Below are 19,736 nucleotides of genomic sequence, written 5' to 3'. Positions count from 1 at the left end.
CATTCAGTTGTGGACGGCCCTGATGCCGGCCAGATGATGAGAGGAACCCATTAAGAGATCCAAATGAGCTGAAAATAGAACACGATGCTACTAGCAGGAAACGATCTAGACTAGAATGACGAAGAGGAGGAAAAAAAGAATGGGAAAGGGTTGTATTCCAACATCCTCATGGAAATGGCCACTCAATAGCAAATTTAAAAAAAAATCAACATCCTGTGATAGCCAAGTCTAGGATAGCTTAAAGCCAGCTAATAGGTCACAACAAGAACCAGAAAGGCTAAATATTTCGCTATGCAACTTTTAATTAGATTATTATAACCATACTGGGGAATGTCGGAGGATCAGCTGGGGATTTCAGCAGGGCAGGTTCCTCCGTGACCTTTCAAGTGCACTTGGAGCATTTGTTTGGGAACTAGGTGTGTTTTCTCTCTTAGTTCCATTCGTTTAGGCATACATGAACACGGAAATCATGTCGGATTCGCAACAAAACAATCACTCTGAGATCGCCTGAACGAGGTGGTCTGGGCCCGATAGAAAACTAACTCTGGAGCGGTTCAGTTGAGGTGAGAAAGCAATCCGACCCAATGGACCAATTAACTAATCGGTATCATAATTCCTAACGGGAAATGTGTAATATAAAAAGCAGCAATATCTGAGTCTGTGAGATTTTGTGGTTGAAAACTAAAGAGATCTTCTTCATCTGTGTAATTGCTCTTCTCCGTGCATTGCAAGAATGCAGTCCCAACGAAGCCTTGATTCCAGGAACCCAGGCTACATTTGTACAAGTGTTTACGTGTGTCATGGAAGCTACAGAAAAAGCAACAATAAGCCCACAAAGCGCACTTGTCAATCATCTTGATGGATCACGCAGAAAACAGCTGAACAATGACCAAAAAGAGGCCAGTTTTACTCGCATGTGACTTTCTTAAACACATTTTGGTACTCTTTGAAATGTTGCCTTGTGAAAGCGAACCGAACCAAGAAAAAAATGCAACATTGTAACAAATTAAGTCCGTTTCGGAACAAAGCAAGTAATCTACAGGTCTGAAAACACCATTGGAAGGGCAGAAAACCAGCAATGCAGATCCGGTTCAATGATTTACCAATGTCAGGTCAGCACAGGACAGTTTCATGCTGATGCTGGCCCATATGAATGGATTCTTCCTTTTCAAGGAAGGCACACATTGCACACACTCTATTAGCATGTGTTATTGGGCTTTTGTGTGCCCTTTGTGCTTTACACCTTACAACTACTGACATTCCAGCAGGGGCAAACGAAATGGCACCGAACCCCCTCTGTCACGGTCTACTTCACTCAGCAAACAAACTGTAAAAGTGGATTGTATTGCCCAGAGTGAACTCTTGACCAGCCTTCAGCTGGACAGGTGGTTGTCCTGTGTGCTATAGTTTTTCAAACCCTGCGGGAAAATCGAGGCTAAACTCGATTCACTAGTTGGTCCAGAATGGTAGACCATCTTGAAATCAACAACAAACCACCTTAAAAGGAATCAAGCTGTTTTTTTGAACATGGTGGTACAAGACCATCTAGAGAGCAGTCTGGGCCAGCTAATAATAGACAGCTGGTTGAAGTTGGTTATTAGTGGTCCAAACTTGTTATTAGCTAGTCTAAGATGGTTATAACCAGTTTGAACCAGCTAATGACCAGCTAGGACCAGCTTAGGCCAACAACAAACCATCTACCAGTTTAAGGTGGCTTTTCGATCTGAGACGTCCTAAAATATTGAAAATTAAAATAACCATTTGCACCGTTTCTTCTTTATTTATTATTATTCAATTTAAAATTGATTGAGTTTGAGGAATAACCTAGGTGTTGCAAAACAATGATAATTTCTTCATTTTCCATCATCACGCAATAGAAATTAATTTCAGTGATACAATATCTGGTTCAAACAACTGTCTCATCCTTGACAGCCCTCCTTTTATCCACCTATTGGAAGCCTTTCTTCCTTCCAAATGTGTGACACCATGACGATTTAATAAGCAATGCTCTTTTGCGCCATCAGTGCAGAACCCATTTTCACTGGACCCTGACATTAAAGTCAAGCTTAAATAGAAATAAATGATAGTCTATAGCAAGTTCCAGTCTCTAATGAAAAAAGAATTCAAGTTTTCCTCAACCTCAGCACTTGCTAATGCCTTTTAAAAAATGAGCGGCCAATTTTAATTTAACTGGTGCTAATCCCTAAAATAAGAAAGCCATGAAACGTTCCTAGGCCTCTAGAGATCATGTCAATGCAAATGTCCTAAACAACAACAAAGTGTAAATTAAACAATGTCCAATGACTTAATGTGACTAAATGATAACATGTCTCACTGGTGCCAGATGAATCTCTGGCTGTAACAGTGAACGGTATGGGATTATCCACATTAACCGCAGCAGCTGTCTGTCCGTTCACATTTAGTTCAGTCTGAAACATTGCCACAGATCTCAAGGAATCCATAACATGTGAAGTCTCCATATCCATTCTACCCATTGTGTCTGGAATGTGAGGGGTTTTACAGTCTACTGCCAATCCAACTCCTGAGAACTTGACCAACTGTGTATCTCCTTCTAACAGAAGGCACACATGTCTCTAAAAAATACTAACAAACCTCTATTTTACAGGACAAATGTAGCAGGTATTACTATATTAACATTTAGGTTAGTTAATTTACATATCATTACAATATAGTTACAATATACATATCATTATTTTATTTTATTTATTAAGGTGAATAGACTCAAAATTAAATTAAATATGGATTGGACAAATTGTTGAAGGTGCAATGCAATGCAAAACGTTTTTGAGTTGTTTTCTTTACATTTACCTCGTCAAAAAATATGTCTATTATTCCTAATGGATATAAGAAAAAGTTATTTAAAAAAAACATTAAACATTAAATAAACAATCAATCTTATTTTGTTGCAATGACAGCAGCATTGGTTAAAAATAACTGCGCTATATCAAACATTCACTGCATCCCAGTAGAGGTATATGGTGAAAATATGACTATGGTCAATAAAAATACAGTTGCCTCACTGACTTTGTTTGGTAACAGATCTAACAGTGAATTCCTTACATTTTTGAACTCTGCATAATGAAATCAACCTGACTTTGAGACTGTTGAAATGTGTTGCTTAAACAATGATGTCTGTTGGAGAGATTAAACTAGACATGGACTCTAACTCTGCCAAGACAATCTCTTGTCCTCTCTAGGAAGGAGGAGAGTATAAAATGAAAAAAGAGGTGAGCAGAGGTCTGCAAAATACTCTTATCCTATTGTTTCACAGCTTTCTCTTTCCAAAAGCTTCATTAGTATTCCAAGCAAGTGTGGAGGTTTCAGGGTTTAATTTGGGAAACTCTAACAGGTATAATTCTCAACATTCGGTCCCTCCTCCTCGAGCGAGCTAACTTTTCACTGTCCGTTTCTCAAGCATCTCAGTCTAAACGCTTTCTAATCATGTTCCACAGAGAAAGTCCCAGTGACACATCATGCTGGAAATCAGCCTACCGGAAAACACCTTCCCATAACTGAGATGCCATTTTGTCCAGCAAAAACTGAGCTTTTTGAAGACGATGGATACATTTGAAAACAGCATTTTGCCGTGGACTGTGAAAATGTAGGTATCTGAAAATGATGTGCATTTTCCGACAAGTGTGGACAAAAAACTTTTGGAAAACGCTTAAAAAAACTAGTGTGGACGAAGAGCCCTTTGAAATGAAAACGCCATCTTCAAATGAATCCTGATTACTGTAGATGTAGCCTAAGAAAATTTCAACGATATATTTACAGACTAAATAACCGCAAAAAAAAACCCCCACAAGATCATAATTCTGGCATCTACAAACCTTAATCCACTTACCGTTCAGGATAGTCATCTACACAAGAATTGCTCTATTACAAATAGCGATTCAGTTATACATCAGAGCCATTTGCTATAGATCATTCAGCCCCTCGATACTCGTGTTGTCGTGCCGACAGGCTTTCAGGCCATTCACCAATGGCTGGCCTCCCAAATCTCACAAAAAACATTTGAAAATCCCTAGGCTAAAGTCTGGCTCAGAGAGATCAGCCTGAAACAACACATGGGTTATTTTTTTGATAAAGCCCTTTTTTGAGAGGGCCCTTCTGCAATGACTCTCATCTTAAGACCATTAACAAGGGGTGGAGGAAGTCCTTCACCTCAATTATGCTTGATCTATTAATCATTACCTGCTCGCGGCTGAGTGCAGGCGGGCTGACCTTCGTGCAATGTGGAATCAGAGGCATGCCAGGCCTCCTCCTTACACAAACAGCCAGAATAAAAGGGAAGTGCTCCCAAAGACCGGCTACTCTCATTCCCAAACCGGCCACACACACATTATTCATGACAGACAACCAGCACTGGACCCTCTGTCCTCAGGATAAAGCTCAACTTGAACTGGGCCCCTTGAACCAGCTTGCCCTCATGACAGGCAGAAAACTGAGGGACAGCTCAGAGGAGGAGTAAAAAATTAATATCATCTTTGTTGCTTTTCATTGATGCAAAAATGAGGAAGGAATTGTTTGGGCATCAAGTGGAGTGGATCTGAAGTAAATGCAGCTGATAAAAATGACAGCAGGCAAGAGATCTAATTGATGAATTAATAATTTTTTTAAACCAATTATTTTTAATGAAGTCGAATACTTCCCTACTATATAATATGCGTAAAAAAGTACGCCAACAGAGTATATGTCTGAAAACTTGAAAAAGTATGCGAAAAGTACCTTAATGACCTACTACTTCCGCCAGAGATTCTGAAGTGTCCATTCGATGGACACTTTAATATTCCATGATGCAGAGGGAAAAGATGACTGTGAATGACTGTGAAAAGAAGCAACTGATGCTGTAGGTCACATGACAGTGACAACATGGTGAATTTAATTTAACCTACACAGATTCATACTATATAAAACATAATTTTTTGAAAGATTGTGAAGTAATTTTCAAACCAAATGTAGTACCTACTATACAGTATGCGATTTCGGACACAGCGTCAGTGATTCCGATCTTAGAACAGGTTCACTGCAATTAACAGATTCACCAAAAAGAAATTCGATCAGTTTATCAGTTGAGCTTCTTCATCCTTTCCTTCTTTTTAAACTCAATGAAGAGGTATATTTCATCACTTCTTCCTGAAGTTCAAAAGCTGCTGCAACACTTAACACATGAAGTCATCCCATATTTTCTTTCTTCCCAACTTTATTTTGCTTTCCAGCTATTCCTTTTTATAGTTAGTCTGAATCAGAATTTCAGTTTAACCGATTATCTTAAAGCACAATGCAAGCTTCCACTATTGTGCAGCTTAGCGTTTAATAAATTAGCATCCACATGCTAACAGGTCAGAGAAACACTGAAAAGTAGCATGTTCACACGTCAACTTCAGAGTGAGGAGAAGGTTTGATTTGTTGATTCGACAAACAATGCCAAAATCTCTACTCTCAAAATTGATCAGGACTTCTGAACATACAAATGCAATTGTGGAATAAAAGAGGAATTAAAAGATCAGCTCTATTCCATTCAATGAAGTTGGATGGTGACCAGGGTCTTTAAAGCTTCAAAAGGACAAAAAAAAAATCATAAAATCATATCTATATAAAACTATCCACACTGGTCCATATGAATTGTGGCTTCAGGTGACTTGGAATAAAGCATGATAGTTTGTGTGAGGAACAAGCTGGAATTTAGGTTATTATTCACTGATAATCTTGCTTGTCAGCCTTGGTCACTATTCACTTTCATAGTCCAGAAAACAGCAGCTCAGACATTCTTCTACACATTTAGTGTGCAGAAGATGTATTTGATGTATTTTTGCTCGATGAACTTATTAACCCAAGTTTTTTTTTCATGTCACAACCCAAGTGGGTCTGTTTCCGCATGGAGAAAGCGGGGTGGGAGTGAGAACGCAATGCCTCTAAGCCTCTATTCTAAGCATTCCAGTCTACACTTGTATCAGGAATTTCTTGTTGCGTTCTCTTGTTATCACATTTCACCCTCTCAATCTTTTTATTACAAACAATGTTTTTTTCTCCCCTTAAGAAAACTGTGGATTTGACGGCAGTATTTTCAACTTCAGCTTGGAATCTCTTCATTTCTCAGTGCTATCTAACCTGTCAAAGGTGAGGAGAGAGGAGAGGATACATTCGGCAGGCTGGCAGGTACAATCTTGTTCTTTCCACCACACACACACTCTTTTATGCTGTAGGTCTAAAACATGGATGCAGTGAAGGGAAAAAAATTACTCTACACTAAAATGTCATGCTTTATTAAATCATTGATGGATAACATCAAATATTCCTAAATCAGTTTAGCCAACAGAAAACGAACACTATTAGTCACCATTCCAAGTCACTCAGCCTTCAGGGCAGCACTTTTTATTCAAGGCCTGGTTTATTGTATACTTGCCTAACCATGTCAAAAGCAAGGTCAGAACCACTGTTTCTGAATGTTTTGAAGTACAAAGTCTCTGTTTACAGACTCTGCCATTTTGGAATTAGAATTTGCAAGCTGCGTGTTTAACAAAACCGTTGCCCATTCTGAGCACAGCTGTTTGCTATTTGTAGCGTATACTTGAGCATCTTGTGTGTAAAATGAGATCCAATCCCATTACAATATAAAAAGAATCACATTTGTTAAAAAAAAAGCACATGGTCTCTCATTAGCCAGAGCGGCGTTTATTTTCAGTGGCCAAACACTTAACCCGCCAAGTGCAAATGCAAAATAGGTACTCTGCTAAATTGCCCCCTTATCAAACCTTTTAAGATTTTAGCAGCCTCTAAAAAAGACAGTCTTCTACTATGCAATGGCTTGTGCCAAAAAGCTCAGCACTAAAAAGCGGAGAACAAAAAAAAAGAAGGAGAAAGGGGACGTTTTGTGCCCTGAAGGAACACTTTTTTCCGATTTGTGCTCAACTCTGTTAAACACTAGAAACCAATGAGGACTCATGAGCCATGTAGTCTCAGTTTCAAAAGGGACACTTTCAAATGACCTGATGTGATTGGCTAACTTCGGGTATAGGTCACCCAAGAAGCTCAATTATCTCACTGGTTCCATATTTGGAATTTTGGAATATTATAAGCCTCCATATTTGATGTGCTCTATGTGAGTTCACTGGTCAGTGTTTGTGAATAAATGACTAATTTAAATCTGTTTATCATATAGCCTAATGAGATTGTGTCTCATCAGAAAATTTGGATTAAACTATTCTATTCATATGGTTTTCTTTTACAATGTCTATATGAACTTTTCGAGGCCAAATTTTTTTGGTGAAATTGTCTTTGGAGGAACAGAAATCTCTTAAGTTTCATAAAAAAAAAACTCATTTATGGCTCAAAGATGGACGAAAGCTTTATGGGTTTGGAATTACATGAGGGTGAGTAACTGATGACAGAATTTTCATTTAGGGGAGAACTGACCCCTTAACTCAACTTCTGTAGGATATGTACAGTTTTTTTTTACCAATCTTCCTGAAAACAGTTTACAAGGAACCATATCGCTAAAAAGAGAACTGATTTCCCCACATTTGCCCATGAAGTGGCAAAAAAAATCAGGGGAAAATACTATTTAGATTAGAATATTTAGTTTACTTTCTATATAGTGCCTTTAATTCTTAAGCAAACTTGTACATTTAACTATGTATTCTAACTTGAAAGTCAATCAAGCAATCCTCCAATAAAAGTGGTTGTTCCTTGGCCAGAATAAGCTGCAAAATGGGCCAGACAACCTGAAATCCAGAGAGGATGCAGAGGGCCGATTTACAGAATCGATTGGACCTATAAGACAGATGTTAGCTTCAAACGCTTTGTTGTACTCCAGAATAATGTGTATTTTCTCTGCTTGTACTGTTACCAGCATTGTAGAGCACTAAACAAGATTAAACTACAAGAACTGCTGATTTACAAAATGGAAAAAAGAAACTCACCATTTATAGTAGAAGGACAACCACTATTTCACATTTACATTAATAAAGTAAAAGCACTTTGAAAAGTCACACTAGTTTGGACAACTGTCTGGTTTAATTTATACTATTCCCACAGAGCCAAACTTTCCTCTGACAGTCTGGCTTGGAAAAGGTGAAAATAAGCAGCGAATGTCATCATAACACAGATGCAGGGGCCCTTATGAGGGCCACATAGCTTAAAGCTATGCAGTTACGTTTTAGTATCTCCACTCTCTAACTCTATAAATGATTTCCCTCAAGGAAAGGTAGAGGTTTGGACTTTCACTCAGATCAGTCAAAGGCCCTGAAGGTGCTCAGTTAGTGAACAGACACACCCTTCGAGAGCACTGACTGTCAGCGACTGATGGCTAGTGATGGCACACATGATTTGCTTTGCTTTTAAGGCCCCAGGCCCAAGAAATTCAATGAGATTGAATCACATTTTTGAAAAAGCTTGAGAAAACATTTTTAAAAAGTTTCATTTGGAAAGCCATGACTGCTGTATTAATATAATGTAAATGGTTAATGTAATGTTGCAAAACATGTACCGCTTCATTAGGTAGAATGAAGATGCAGTTAGAGCAGAAAACACCACCTGCTTTTGCAATCAGGACTACCATCATCACCACAGGAGCTTTCTAACTGTCAAATCTCTGCACGGCCAGCAGACGTGAGTTACAGCTTATGCTGAGTCAGGAAAGCGTTTTTACCTTCAACGCAGTGCTCTACCTCCTCCAAGTTGCGGAGAGTAATCCTCATCAGGCTTGAGTTGAGCATCAGTTCGTTCTTGTGGCTCGGCCACATGTACTCAGGGGCCAGGTTGACAAAGAAAATGCGGGTATCTCCGGTGGCCACCTGATTGTCGCAAATATGGGGGTCCCCGAAGCCGCCGATCATGACCTTGTTTCCTCCGTCCAGCAGCACCTCTCCGTTCACCATGGTCTTGCCTTTCAGGTAGCGCCATACCCTGACCTTCAGATGGGGAAAAGACAACATGAGATTAAGAAAACACCATTTCCTGCAGATCAAGGTCACTCTTGCACATTCCAGAGCGGCCACCTACCGCCGGCTGCATAAGGCTCTGCAATTTAACTCTGCACCAGTTGTTTCTGATTCGTATGTGCCTCAGAGGGGGTCCAAAATGGGAGACAACATTAAAAATAGGATTTTTTTATATTTAAAACAAAATGAAAAGTTTGAAATGAAATTAATAAAAAATATTTAAAGAAATATCAGATTCTGCACTATAGGTTACATATTAAATCTAACTCCTGGTGGTCGGATGTTAACACAAATGTGTGGAGTTCAATATCTGCTGTCATAAAATCCAAATGCTAATAAATTCATGTTTATATTTCAATTCAACTTTTGACTCAAATTGTTATGCTCATATATTTGTTATTTTTTTAAATGCAAAAAATAAGCATTTTTCAATTGTTGTCTAAGCTTTGCAGTGCCATATCTCGTCCATCACACAATGAAATTATTTCAGATTGCTCTTCACACTGTCCTAGTGATTAGTTTTTGCAAGACTTTGTTAGAAGTAAATTAATGTGGTAACGCATATCAAAGTAAGTCCATGATTACATGATAACTGAATATAATTGAACCTAAAGCACTAATAGAGCTTGAAAGGACATCAAGTCACAGCAAAGGCTGAGGTTCAGGTTGCTCGTGTATGAAAGCTCAAATTACAGGTGGATCAAAGTAGGACTGCACAGGTTGACATTTTTCATTAACAATGTCCTCACATAAGATAAACAGTTATTTTCCCATTAGAAACAGTTTAACAAATATCCCTTTTATTTACAACTGGTGAAAGCCCATCTAGACAGCATTTTACATGTTCCCATGATATGCTGCGAGTTTCTGACAAGAACAACTCAAATATTGGACTGGTAGCTTTTGTCTATGTCTAACAGGTAAGAAATATTGCAACACAGTTGCAAAGTGACAACAGATATTCACGTATAAAGCCTAGACTTGCGATATGGTGTGCTATGAAGTACATATTTACCTTTTTTACTTTCACTTTGATTTATGTAAAGAGTGGCTGGAGCGCAAAGTCTTACCTTACAGGAATAAGTGTTGTGCACTGGATCCATGTTCATGATCTCCTCTACAGTCCCGGTTAAAACTACATTCGCCTCTTCTTCTCTTTTTTCCAGCTCTCTTTCTGGACAACTTCCATGACAACGCTGACTCAAAAGCACAAAAACAACAGTAAATGACCAAACGGGCCAATAAAACGTCTTTTTGCGGAAAGAGCCCATGGTCAAACCAAACGGATAAAAGAGAAAGTTACGAACTATTAATGCAAACGAGATCTGCAGCAAGTTTGATGTTAATAATGATACGACCGCGAGCCGCTCTCGGTGTTCTTCAAACTTCACTGCGATCTACACTCATATCTGCGCTGAGTGAACGCGCGAGCATCAGCCGGCAGACAGAGAAGAATAGAGAGAGGAACGAGGAATGCCGCTGCTCACCCCCCTCGCGCACACACTCGCTCTCCTTTCAGAATGACGCTCCCTTCACAGGGCATTTGCATGCAATCTGAATTGCTGATAAGAGCGACGGAGGGGGTGATTTCAAGCGCACGAGAGAGAAGCGGGTGTAAAACGCCACCCCTTGGAGAGATTGCGCCAATTCGGACAACAGAACCGCTCTACAGGATTACAGATGGAGTGAACGGAAAGCTTCCAACTAATAGTGATCTTTGCATTTACTCTCATATGAATCTACACCGATTTTTGTAGCCCCAAACCCCGAAAAAAATGAGCATTTTCAAGCTATTTGTTTGATTTGAAAGTGATTTAAGAGGGGAAGAATCTGAAATTTTTGAATTTATTATTTCAAGAGTTTCAAGTTTTGGAATACAAGAAAAGTTGCTACAGGGATTACAACAGCAGTCAGATTCATCCATGATGTAAACTCACATTCTTATGGTAGTTGTAGCCTAGTCCTAGAAACCTGTTAGCAACTTAAGGCGAGACACTACAGGTGAATAGGGTAATTTTTTTTAACTATCAGATATCACCATGGAACTTTGCCAGTTGATTACTTACATTAAGACGAGAAAAAAATGTATTACAAGTTTTCTGTAATTTAATGTTTAAATATGCAAATGAGGCATTGTCTAATTAAATGTGCGCTATTTTGCATATATTTTAAAAAACGAATTCTGAGTATTGGACAAAGCCAGGTTCAAAATTATTTTTTCATTGTGTTCACATATTAGATGGGGAAAAATTACAGAGGGATTTATGGATATCTTTTTTGTTATCCTGTAAATCAGAATATACTGCCAATAGCCTTAAAAAAATATTTTCGCCATGTTTTGGGGAATAAAATGTTATATAAATCCGGCTAGGAATAATATATTTACAAATCCCTCTGTAAATGTCTTCATAATATAACTAGGTACTGAACTGGAGATTTCGGACTTGGAGTATGAGAGAAAATAAATTTTGAGAAAACGTGCTTTAAAGATTTAGCATCAGGCAATGAGACTTCGCATTTAGAGTAAAATCCCTCCTTTTACTTTCGCGATTGGTTGCTGATAAAAAGGAAATGACCATATTTGGATCCGGCAGTCTTGTTCAGGAGAGAGAGAGCTTTCTAACGGTGTGTGTGATGACAGGGTGCAGATCGCGATCGCGGCGGAGCAGAGGGATGATTTATAACGACAACTTTTGATGAATTTATGAGAAATCTACAGACGCAAACAGACAAAGTGTAGTAAAATAAAGACCTAAATGTGTATTTCGGACTTTTTTCACCACAAGTCTGAAAGAAGACATGTGATTGAAGACAAATATCCCAAAATCTCAAAATTGATCATTGAAAAAAAAAACGATGTTTTTGCCTGCCGTGTCGCCTTAAAGGGATAGTTCAGTCATAAATTAAAATGTTGTCATTAATTACTCGCCCTCATTTCGTTACAACCCTGTAAGACTTTCCTTCATCTTCTGAACACAAATGAAAATCATTTTGATGAAATCTGAGAGCTTTCTCTCCCTCCATAGACAGCCACAGCCACTGCTACTTTGAAACTTCAAATAAAAGTTAGTTCATAAAGAGATCGTAAAACTAGTCCATATGAATCGAGCGATTTAGTTCAGATTGAAATTAGGATTATATGCACATATTAACATTCATCAACTCACACACCAGTTGTGGTAATCAGAAGCAGCATGTTAGATTGACATGTACGAACCAATGAGGTTAATTCTTGTGTTATGCAGCATGTTTGAGCTTCCACAAGAACCAATGAGGTTCATTGTCGTGTGTTACACAACATGGGCTTCCGCAAGAGTTTTTTTTTTTTTGAGTGTTTTTGTTTATGTTCGCTGATCATGTTTATAATGTGAATAAAAGTCTAAATTCAATCGGGTCATCATATAAAGCGATCGAGTCTCTTCAGAAAAGTTGGACTAAACCGCTCAATTCATATGGATTAGTTTTACGATAATTGTATGAACTTTATGAAGGGTCAAAGTGTCAGTTTCATAGCTGTCAATGGAGGGTTAAAGCTCCCCGATTTCATCAAAAAGATTTTCATTTGTATTCCGAAGATGAACGAAAGTCTTACAGGTTTGGAACGAGGGTTAGTAAATGACAGAATTTTCATTTTTGGGTGAACTATTCATTTAAATATTCGAATTTGAGGTAAGATAGTGTGATGTGTGCTAAATTCATTTATAAAAATAAAAAAGATAAAAAATAAAACAACAATAGTAATAATAATATATTGAGAAATAGTAGGCCTACTATTTTAATTAAATATTTAAAATTGAATAAATTATAGTTAATTTACTTTAAAAAATAATTTATCTAATTTGAATCATTACAATTTGACAATGCTTGTAATTACATATTAAGCACATGTTATTTATTACTTGATACTTACTGCAAAAATGTACACTGGAAAATCCACTGGAAAGTAGGCTACAGTATCTCCCAAAAAAGTAAAAACAGTTCACCTTGACACAAATAATTGTATCAACTTTCATCTTAACATCTTGAAACGGAGATGAGTAATGGTGTTACTAATATGAACATCATTCTGACACGCACAAGCATTAAAAATCTTACTGTCGCTTCCAGTTCTAAACTGACAGTGCATAAATTTTCAACCTTTCAAAAGCTGTAATTTCTCTACCAGTCCATCTATTCCTGGAAAATGACAGGGCGTGGAATCTGTGGTTGCACTGATATATTTGTAGAAATAGTCTCATTTTAATGACACTGTGTCCTGGTCCTTAATTCTTATACCACAATTACCCAAAAATTTAGAAAGTTTATTTAAAATACAGGTTTTTCATTTGGGAAATGGTTACATTATTGGCAATGTGTGACAATGGCGTAAATTATTACTTCAGAAGGCTGCCCTGTATAAATAACTTCTAATACATTATCAACGCAATCAACTTAAGAAGCAGTAAAGGTTGTCTAAACTGATGTTTAACCACTTCATTTTCATTTTTAAATGCTTACATGGTCTTAACCTCAGTTTGCTGAGATATTTAAGAAAGTGAGAAAGTCTGATTTGTGGCTATGAGTTTTTATACATCCAATAAAACAAATCTCGTCCTATTCAGCTTAGACTGAAGTCCTACCCATGCACCCACTCAATCTCTTGTTCTCTTTCCTGTAACATAATGAAGCCAGCCCACATAAAGCCCATTACAGTCAAGTTCATTTGAGAAATATCATTCAAACTGAAATATCACCCCATGAAATCACTCAGTCTACTTTGAAACAAGCATAGGAGTTCAACATTTGTGGAAAACTATCGCTGTACTTCACAATGCAAGAAAGTAATACAGCCTGTGGATTGATGTAAAAGTAAAGGAGACGCACCTTAAGACGCAGACAACACTTTTGAAATTCAGGTAACAAACCATCAGCATCTCTGTCTCAGCTCAAGGGCTTTTAACATCACAACAACAGCTCTCTCCTGCCCACAAACATGTCACCACAAAAGGTTTTAAAAATTTGAAAACAAGGAGTCATGTACAGCATTTATCTTTTTTTTTTTACAATGTTCTATGAAGATTTTTGCATTCGAAAAAATCGTAATTTAGTTTTAGGGTTCGGTATCGGTTGGGTTTTATCCGACACCAGTACCTACTCTGTATTTTTTAAACGGTTCCGGTGCTTAAACGGTTCTTGAAACGGTACTTAAGAAAACAAAAACACACTTTGTCAAAAAATAATACCCTTTTATTTACAGGGCCAAACCGGACACAATATTAACTTAAATCTTTAAACAATATAAATACAAGTAACATGAATAAACCAATATAAAATAAAAATTCACATTTACATAATATCAAATAAAACAATATTGTATCAAACAATGTAATAATGGAGATTAATAGAGATTACTACCAGGGTTATATAATCTCGACATGGCTATGATAATGACAATAATACACACACGATTATGTATTACAATGTTATGTGTCTGAAACAATAAGTAGCCTATGTATATTGCACTCAGGTTCGGCGTGACTGGCCTGGAACGCTACAAAGTCGTGAGTCGTGTTTTGAAGTCGTGATTTACGTGCTCAAAAACCTGCCTGGAATGCAGCATTAGCTTGGCGAGTTTGGTATTTCGTTCCCACTGCGTCTTAGCTACGCAGCGTTGAGTGAACCTATGAAAGAAAACGTCTCTGGTTACTGGTGTAACTTATGTTCTCTGAATTCGTTCGGTTCACATGACGTCACTGTAGCTTTGCGCGGCCATCTTGGCGACCGGCGGTCTCAGTGATGCCTGCAATATGTTGTGCAGTTGGCTGCAACAACAGCCGAAAGAGAAACCCCGAACTGGTATTTTATTCTATACCAAAAGAAAAGGATAGAAGAAATGTCCCATATTGTATGAATGTCTAATATTGTATCATGTCTCATCTTTCTGTGCGCACAAGCGTGCCGAAGCGTGCAGCCATAGACTCCTATACAGCGCGCGAGTAATGAATTGAGCTCTGTTTCAGAGACACGAGGAAAACAAAGCATGCAAATGGAAATTATCGCGGCCGGAAAAATTATCGAGCTCATTTTTTTATCGTGCGATTCATTGATTTATTGACTATCGCGACAGGCCTAATCCAGATTAATGACAGCTAGCCGTGAGCCGTGGCTAACAGCTGGCAAGCTACCAGCTGAGCCACTTAGCTAGCTAACAACTCGCTACCTAGTCAGAGCAAGCTACCACCAAAATCATACATTTGATTTTTTATATAATACCATCATTTCCCATGATTAAATATAAATCCTTGGTGGCCAGGTGCTGCACTTTTACGTTTGTAACCCATCCAGCCACAGCATATTGATACGCGTCTGTACTCTTTGAACACCTTCAAACGATCCCCACTGTATGGGGAGGGGATATGCACAAGGTAAATATATAAATATCATGGAAGGCAAATTGGGGCAAGTCTGGGGCAGATGAAAAAGGACAAAAGAAAACTGGGGGTAACAAATAAGGATAAGAGCCTAAAATTAAAATTTTATCCATCTATCTCTGTCTTTGTCTCTCATTCAAATGGGCAGTTTGGGCGGCGCCGGGCGAGATCGGTCGTCAATATGGCGGCGTTCTATTTCTAGTGACGTAGGTGGCATCTATGAATGATGCGCGAATGATCTTCTGACGCGTAATTTTACACGTGAAATGCAGCCAAACCGTGGAGCATTTTGTCTTCGGCATATTCATTAATCTCCTCGCTATCAGCAGATGTTCCGGGAGTCTCCCGCATATTGATAACGGCTCCCTGATGCCCGCAAATTAGTTAAAATCTCCCGGAATCTAGAGCGAGCGAGCAAGAGCGCGCATGCGAGACAGAACAGACTGTGATCCAAACCGTATAGTGCGCGCACGGCGGAGAGGGAGAGAGCGAGAGACCTTGCGTGTGTGTGCGCCTCATGACAGAGAGTCAGGCACCGAAATTTTCGTTCTTATTCGGTCTGGTTTCTACTGTTTACGTTGGAACCGGTTCCCTATTGGCACCGCGTTTCGGTACCCAACCCTAGTTGTAATAGGCTATTCTGAATCCTGTTATTCTGTAGCCCGTAATTACATTTTGAAAACTTCCGATGTTGAAAAATATCTTGTTCCATAGTTGAAACATTTGCCAACAATAAAAGGTTATAAGTGTATGTGTACTACTTGGACATATAAGTCTTGGTTGTGGCAAATAAGTACTTCAAATTATCACAGTCATAATTGACAACGGATGATTTACGGGGTTTCCTGTAAACAGAATTATAAATGAATGAACCATGGTTCGTAGCACTGTCCTTCTTAGAGGCTATTCATCATTCATCCTTTTCGATAAAGTGAAAAACGTATTTGCAGTGTTTTTTTTGTGTGCAAAGCTTTTATTCAGGATAACAGCAAACGGCTTCAATCAAAACAATCACAAAAGCAGCATTCTCTACGGGCTTCCGTATCCGATAATCCAACGCATTAACCCCATGAATACCAAAGCAAAGGAAATAAAAGCACATATTGACAAGTTTTGTCTTGTGACATACTGTCGGATCCAATATAGTCGGCACTGCATCATTTTTTTATTAAAAATAAGCAAACAAACACAATCTGACTGGAACTTCATTAAAAATAATGTTTATCCACACTTTCTTAATATTAAGATCACAAGAAAGGCCATGCAAAGACTGTTTTTCATCGCACTATGACGTAATAATGTGACAAAAATCCGAAACTAGTTGTTTTCTGAACTTGGTGGTTTCGATTAAAGCTGTTTTTGGACTAGCAAAGATGATTTACGTTCTGAAACGTGTACAATAACCTCTTATATGTCAAAAGATCAAGGAACATTAGATTCATGACCCCTTTAACAAGCTCACCTAGAGGAGACATTTTCTTCAGCACCATGCCAGTCAAAACATAACTGATGCAATTACTGTTTTAAATTCAGTTTAGCAATATTCCCTCTTGTCATTCATGAGTTAGATTTTGCTTCCTAAGCTTCCTGGTGGCTGGCATCCCCTCTTCTCTCTATGCTATGATGGGGGGTTCTTACTTTATTCAAAGAGTGATGATTGATTGTAATGTGGGGGGAAAACTGAAAACAATTCATGGCTTGTAATACTGGAGAATGGAGATGCAGCAGATCTTGCTGAATCATGTACAGCTACAGTGTTTGCACTGCGGTCTGTTGGAAACGCACTTCAAAGGATTCAAACCAGGCCTCGTCATTTGAACAGTTCTTATCAAAAAATACAAGCATACAGGGATTTTCAAAAGAGTTCTCAGTTTTGTCTGTTTTTGCTATAGAAAGGATATAGGCATATAATAATTCATTAGTCTGCATCGCTCTCTCAGTGTCAACAAAGCTTGACTGTAGAAGATTACAATATTGCTGAGGAACTTTAGTGCTTATAGCAAAGAAGAACAAAATACGTTTTTTCCTACAGATGACACCCATCAAAACGATCCCCCTTCACACATATCCGATACAACGATTATAAACGCTGTATAATTCTGCCAAGCCAGTAGTTGGAACTGTCATTGTGTAAAGAAAAACATCACACCTATAGACTGAACACGTAATGTGCATGCACTTGACGTCACCGTATTCACAATTTAGCATTTTTATAATGTACACACCGAGACGATAATAGTATAATTTTCAAAAACCTGCACTTTGAAACCTGTTTTCAAAAGTTTGTATTTCCAGGCCCCCAAAACACTGGTGTTGTGTAAATTAATGACCAAAACGTTTTTTTTTTTTTTTTACGTCAAAGCGTTTTTAGAAAACGGTGTCGTGTAAACAACGCCTGAGTTAATATAATGTAATGAAAATTCTTCCAAAGTCTCTATACACAAATGGGTCAAGTCCCGTTTATTTATAAAGTGCTTTATACAGATTGTAAAAATCTATTAAATTAAATATATCTACTAAATATTTTTTTTTTCTTATTAGTCCAGATCTTATTTCTGATGTTGCTACAGTTTGTTCCTAGTGGTGTGTGTTGCAATTACAATAATGTCTGTCAGATGTATATTTGTTTAATTTAGGGGTTTTTAAAAGCTTTGTGGGTTCTATTTTAATGCCACTCCTAAGTATTACGAAGATTGTATATTTCCGTAAAGACTAGTGTAAGCCATAAAGAGATTTTGGCCAAGCATATGATTGTTCCCATGTGTGGTCTCTGACTCTTCTCTCTGTAAGCAAAGCAAACTTCCTTGTACAGGCAATAAAATCACATCCTTATTTTTCTTCTTAATCCTTCCGTTCTCTCCAAACATCTCAGCAACACATTGTCTGTCAGCTTAAAATGAAAGAGATATTTTGACCATTCTGACAACTAGCTTTTCCTGCCAGTGACCCAGAATCTCTTTGACGTGCCACCAAAGAACACCCCTGCAGTGCCAACAGCATGATAATGCCATCAACTTCTCACTAAGAAGATGTGTGGCAGTTGTCACAGCAATATGCCCGTCAATGGCACCATGTCACTGCTACACTGAGCAAAAGCCATATGCAAACTTGCATGAATATTCATAAAGCACTGTTTTCAATAAAACAAGGTGTACTGTATTGGAATGCATCACAATGACTAATGCCTGTTAAGACATTACAAATCACACTGTACGACATGGATCTAATAAACTTGGGTACGACATGTATGCAGACTGTACAATGATGACACCTATTGAATCATAATCTACGACGCAAGTTAGCACAGTTAACACACACGACTTTAAAAAACCCAAGTTATCACACATTTGCCATCTATGTGAATGGTAACAGAGAAAAACTGTGGATCATACACTGAGAATCACATACTGTAGACTTTCAAGTTGTTCCGAACACAAAAAACTCGTTCACATGACACACATGACACACAAGGTTCTTTAGAATCGGCTCAAAATATATCAAACATGTTTGATGTCCTCTGACTGGATGGAATCATAGTCTAAAGCTTAAAAAACAATCTATCAACTCTGATGACTCCAGGCTGTAAAAACTTCAAATATATGGGCAAAAGTTGTGTACTATAGTAGAAGTAGTGATTTGAGCCTTTAGCAACACAATGTTCAGAACAAGAATCAGAGCGAGGGCCAAAGTTGAACACTTTATTATGATAAATGAAGCCACAGATCATTGAAAAAATTGTGTGTTTCTATCCTTTCACATGGAGCCAAGTACTGCAGGCCAAACACCAAGAGAGAACAGAGCAAACACACAACGATAGCAGCTTATGGCCAATGTTGTGCGTGGAGGTGTCAAGTCTAAACAGGAAGCGGTTTCTAACACCTGGTGTAAGACTGTTTGCTTGGCAGGAATTTATCCCTCAATTATTTCCCTAGTAAATTGCCGCATTCAGTGCATCGAAACAAAAAGCCCAGCTTAAGTCTTCTACATTTGATTGGTTTGACTAGAGATGTAGTATTTTCTCTGGTCTTTCAGGGCAATAAACAAATAGACAAACTCAGACCATCTGGATGGATTATGGTAGTGAGTCTGGACCAGACTGATGTGGTCTGCACAAAACAAGTCAGGTCTGGGGCTACTACTAAAATACTACTTACTGTACTGCCTGATATTCTTTTAAAAAGGTGAAACATGCAACTGTTTTTGTAACAGTATGCATTATGCATTATTTCAAACAGTATTGTCACAACACACAACCTCACTATGCGGCATGTTAATTCAATGAGTCCATTTAAAATAAAAATTACGATTTTGCATGTTTTAATACAAATTTTGCATAAAAAACATAACTCTGGGCATATAATAT

General features: G+C 38.1%; 1 protein-coding gene across 2 annotated transcripts in view; it reads right to left on the bottom strand.

Moving 5' to 3' along the window:
- Positions 1–10,485, bottom strand: part of agrn (agrin) — a 268,524-nt gene extending 258,039 nt beyond the window's left edge. For both annotated transcript variants that reach the window (XM_077217905.1, XM_077217906.1), the window contains exons 1-2: positions 10,034–10,485; positions 8,672–8,933 (exon numbers count right to left, since the gene is read on the bottom strand). In XM_077217905.1, coding sequence (XP_077074020.1) covers positions 8,672–8,933; positions 10,034–10,234 — 463 coding nt within the window. In that variant the 5' untranslated portion in view covers positions 10,235–10,485. The remainder of the gene's footprint in view (positions 1–8,671; positions 8,934–10,033) is intronic.
- Between the last annotated feature and the right edge of the window lie 9,251 nt (positions 10,486–19,736).

Source organism: Siphateles boraxobius, unplaced genomic scaffold (genome assembly GCF_051911475.1).
Source record: "Siphateles boraxobius isolate OS27281-9 unplaced genomic scaffold, OSU_SipBor_1 77, whole genome shotgun sequence".
Lineage (NCBI taxonomy): Eukaryota > Metazoa > Chordata > Actinopteri > Cypriniformes > Leuciscidae > Siphateles > Siphateles boraxobius.
The sequence above is the reverse complement of the archived record's forward strand: the minus strand, read 5'-3'. Positions and strand labels throughout refer to the sequence as shown.